This window comes from Merops nubicus, unplaced genomic scaffold, assembly GCF_000691845.1.
Source record: "Merops nubicus isolate BGI_N331 unplaced genomic scaffold, ASM69184v1 scaffold445, whole genome shotgun sequence".
Lineage (NCBI taxonomy): Eukaryota > Metazoa > Chordata > Aves > Coraciiformes > Meropidae > Merops > Merops nubicus.
The window spans coordinates 23,050-27,252 of NW_008609992.1; the positions used below are offsets into that span (position 1 = coordinate 23,050).

At 51.4% G+C, this 4,203-nt stretch overlaps 1 protein-coding gene across 1 annotated transcript in view; it reads left to right on the plus strand.

Moving 5' to 3' along the window:
- UNC5B (unc-5 homolog B (C. elegans)) overlaps nucleotides 1-747 on the plus strand; it is a 16,937-nt gene extending 16,190 nt beyond the window's left edge. Inside the window, exon 16 of the mRNA XM_008940723.1 lies at nucleotides 382-747. Within this exon, the coding sequence (XP_008938971.1) occupies nucleotides 382-547 (166 nt within the window). The 3' untranslated portion in view covers nucleotides 548-747. The remainder of the gene's footprint in view (nucleotides 1-381) is intronic.
- Nucleotides 748-4,203: the final 3,456 nt, after the last annotated feature.

Sequence of the window (4,203 nt, forward strand, 5' to 3'; positions counted from 1 at the left end):
TGGAGTGTTGCAGGGGACGGTTGTGACCCAGGTGCTGGTCTGGCACTTGGCTTTGCTGAAAAGTTCTGGGTCTCTGGTCACTTTGATCTGGCTCTTATTTATCTGGGACTGTGCTTTTGCTGTTCCTGCCTGGGTTCACCTCAGAAGACCAAAGGAATTGGGGTAATTTCAGCACAGAAACTCTGCCATTGCTTTTGCCTGAATGCCAGATCTGTATAAAAATTGAAGATGATGTCTCAAGGGCTTTGGCATTTGCGTTATAGCATTTCCATCAGGGTCAATGTTACAAACAGATTTGCTGCTCTGGCATCCTCCTTCCTTCCTTCCATCCCCAAAGGACACTGCACCAACACGGCTCTCCTCTCTGCTTCCCCTTCGCAGGTATCTGAACTACTTTGCCACCAAAGCCAGCCCCACTGGGGTGCTCCTGGACTTATGGGAAGCCCAGCACCAAGACGACGGCGATCTCAACACCCTGGCCAGTGCCTTAGAAGAGATGGGCAAGAGCGAGATGCTGGTGGTCATGGCCACAGAGGGGGACTGCTGATGATGCTCGCCGAGACCAGAAGGACAAAATAAGGGGCAATGAGGGGGGGGGAGACCCTTCCCTGATGGCAAGGGGAGCATCCCAACCCTGGGCAGTGGCTGAGCGAGGAAGGGCCGAGGCAGTTGCTTCACCTTCCCTCCCCACATCACTGTCGGCCTTAGAGACCCATCCTCAGCGTTTACAAGCAATTCAAGTGTTACGCAGCATTCCTCTTCCTCCTCCTCCTCCTCATGGTGTGAGGAGGAATTAGGGCTTCTCGAGTTGGGACGGGGGCTTTCCTCCTCCTTCGTTTGGGTTCCCCTCCTTCTCTTTTAATAGCATCTCTGCGTTAAAGAGACGAGTAAGACTTATGTGAGCGGCTTACTTCAGTCCAAAGCTTCCAACAGCTTAACGAGGCAAATAAGAAAGAAAAAAGAAAAAAAAAAAAGTTTCTTAGGAAACGCAAGTAATTTATTATCCAGATCTTTGGATGAGTCCTTTTTAAAAAAAAAAAAAAAACCAAAAAAAAAGAAAGAAAAAGACAAAAAAAAAAGAGATTTCTAAACCTTTTTTTGTGCGTGAGAGCAAGAGCGTTGCTATGGTTGGGGTGACAGAGAGAGACTGAAGTGAACGCCCTTTTGTAGGGAGAAGTTTGAGATCCAAGTCGAGCAAAATGTGTTTACATGTCCTGGGACCCCTGGGGAGTCTGTAGGGTCAAGTGCCTCTACGTCCCTTTGGTTCAGGGCCAGCTGAGACCCTCCCCAAGATTTTCTTTCCTTGCAAACTCCCCTTTTTTCCTGGGCAGCGGTGCCTGGTGGAGCGAGGGGTCCCCCTGCACCTGCAAGGGGGAATGAGGGAGGTAGGGCTCAGGAGGGGGGAGTATGTCCAGTTATGGGTATTTTTTAATGAATTCTTCCCTGGCATCATTTGGGGGAGCTTTTTAGGATGACTACGCCTTCATTCACATAACTTCAGTACAAACCAAAGATTTCAGCACTGCACCAACCCACTGACCCCGGGGACGTTTTAAACCCACCAGGATTTGGCAGCGAGCACCCCAAACCTGGGTTCAGGAGTCAGAGGGAGGTGATGAGCAGCTTGTGGAGGGGTATGGGGGGAGCAGAAGGCTGGCAGGTCAGGATGTGGCCCCTCACTAACCACATTGGTCTTGGGGCCACGTGCCCACGCCTGTTTTTTGATGCAGTATTTCAGCAGGGATTTGGGGAGGGAGACCTGGATATCTCTGAGTTGCAAACCAGGCTGAGCATTTTTGTGTGAGGGACGGTGTAGTGAGCAGTGAGCAGGTTTCCATCCTCTCGTTGCAGCTTTTTTTTCCCCCCCATTTTTTATAATGCTGGAGAAGTTGTGGCTTGAATGGAAAGTAATCGAGGGGTAGGTTCTTCACAAAGATATGGTGTCTCAATGAAGGTAAAAATATAGATTGCCTGCAGATAGAAATAGTTACTCAGCAAGTGCTATATCTTAGAAATTTGTCTGGTTTTAAAAAAAAAAATAAATAAATTAGGAAAGGGATGGTAAGCTCAGGATTAGACTAGATCACACAGCAAGCCTGTGGATCCTCCATCAGTAGAAGTACTAAGAGCAGGGTCTGAGAGCAGGTCCTGCTTCAGGCTGCGATGCCCTGGCCCGGTGTCACGAGGTGATGCTGGGGACCAGAGCAAACTCAGGGAGCCCTGCTGTCAGTGAGAGCGTTGCCTTCACAGGGTGGCTCAGGGGGAGTTTACTGCAGTATTGCTCAGGCACGGGTATGATTGCTCTCAGCAGTGGTTGAACACGTAGAGCCGCTCCCTGTTACGTTTTGGGGTCTCCAGGGCTCGTTTCTTGCTGGGTTTTCAAGGCTGTGGGAGAAAAGGGACCTTTTTCTTTTGTGCTGGATGGAAAGACTTCTGCTGGCTGAGCTCCCGTGCCACATAGAAAGGGTTTTATCCATCCTTTAGGTTGCATTTGGGCATCCCATTTCGGAGACCCCCTCTCTGAGCTGAGGGGGAATAAGCAAATTTGGAAGGAAATGAAGAATCGATGGATCAAACCGGCTGCTGGCATTTTATAGGGCTCCTTTCTCGGGATCACAGTGCTGTCCGTGAGGTGAGGTGAGATGCTCTTCTTTCGGGTGGCGTCCGAGTCCTTCTCGCTCGAGTTCTCGCCGTCTCTGGGTCACGGATCTCTGCGCTGGGACACGCGTCTGTCTGTCCGTCCATCCGCCTGTCCCACCCGCAGGTGCCTCAGCCTCCATCCCCATCCATCCCCGTGCCTCTCCCCCTCCTTTCAGCGGGCAGCAGCCGCCTGGATCTGCTGGAGTCTTTGGGGAGGTTCTCCCCAACTTTCACACCCAGGAGCCTGTGTCAGGAGCAGGCGGGGGGGTGGCGGCAGGGATTTCCCCCTCCCCACTAAGTCCTTGGAGCACCTGTACCCATCTCCCATAGGTGCCAGCTCCCAGGAGCCCTCCATGCCTCCCTCCATGGCCGAGGGTGTCTCTGACCAGGTATTTTGGCAAAGGCAAGCCCACGATCCGTGTCGTGCTGGCGGTGTCCGTCTCTTGCTCTGCAATCTGTTTCCATATTTATGTCCAAGGGGATGGGCCTGGTGGCATCCTCTAAAACTGCATCTGTTTATTCTGTAAACTAAAGATCTGTAAATAAAGTTTAGCATTCCTATTGTAACAAATTAATTTTTATGCAATAAATTATATTTCCTAGTCTAATAAAAAAAAAAAAAAGAAACAATCTGCTTGCTTCCCATGTTCATCATTCTCCAGTTCCTGCTGGGTTTAGCATCTGCAGGCGTTCGGGTCCAGCTTGAGCAGTGGTGGCAGCATGGGAAGCCCTGTGAGCACCCCTCCAGCCTGTTTTCGGGTCGGTTTATGCCAGTGCTGGCATCAGGAGGATGTTGCTGTCTCAGTCCCTAATGGAGGTAAGCTGTAGAGATTGATTTATGGTTTGTTTTGGACTCGCATGGGTGATTACAAGGCGGGAGACGTGCTCCAACTGCATCTTGTGGGCTAAGCCACCACCTCAAGCAGTTCATTTCCTTCCCTGAGGGATATCAGGCAGCCCTGGGGAAAGCAATGCCCCTTCCACCAAGGACCAGGACATGGGTGCCTAATTTGTGAGGGGGGAACAGAGCAGGGAGCTGCTATCTGTGACTCGTGCATCCCTGTCCTCCAACTGCCGCCTCGCTCCTCTGCCTCCTCACCTTGCCCCATCCCTCAGTTTGGGACCCCTTTTCACCACAGTGCTTCCCTGCTTCAGTCCCATCACTCCAGCTCTGCCAGGGCACGCAAGGCCAGAAGGGTTTGCAGGGTGAGGTGAGGGTCCTAGCGAGAGGTGAGGGTCCCACTACCCCTGTCTGGTCCGCTCACTTCTCACCCAGCTCATGGGGATGAGGTGCCACCAGGAGATGGCAACGTTGTCCCTGCTCTTGGCAGGCAGGATCCTAGAACCAGTAAAAGAAACAGGGAGAAAATTGCTGCCCTGTCACTGTGGCAGTTATAGCCACACAAAGATGCAAACCCCTCCCCACGTGGGCTTTCCAGATCCATATACTGAGGCAGATAACCTCAGAAGTGATAATCTTTAATTTTCTTTCCATTTTAGCTCCTTTAGCCTCGGTCTCCCAAGTTGCTTTCACTGGGCACCTTTTGCACTAATCCACCTGGC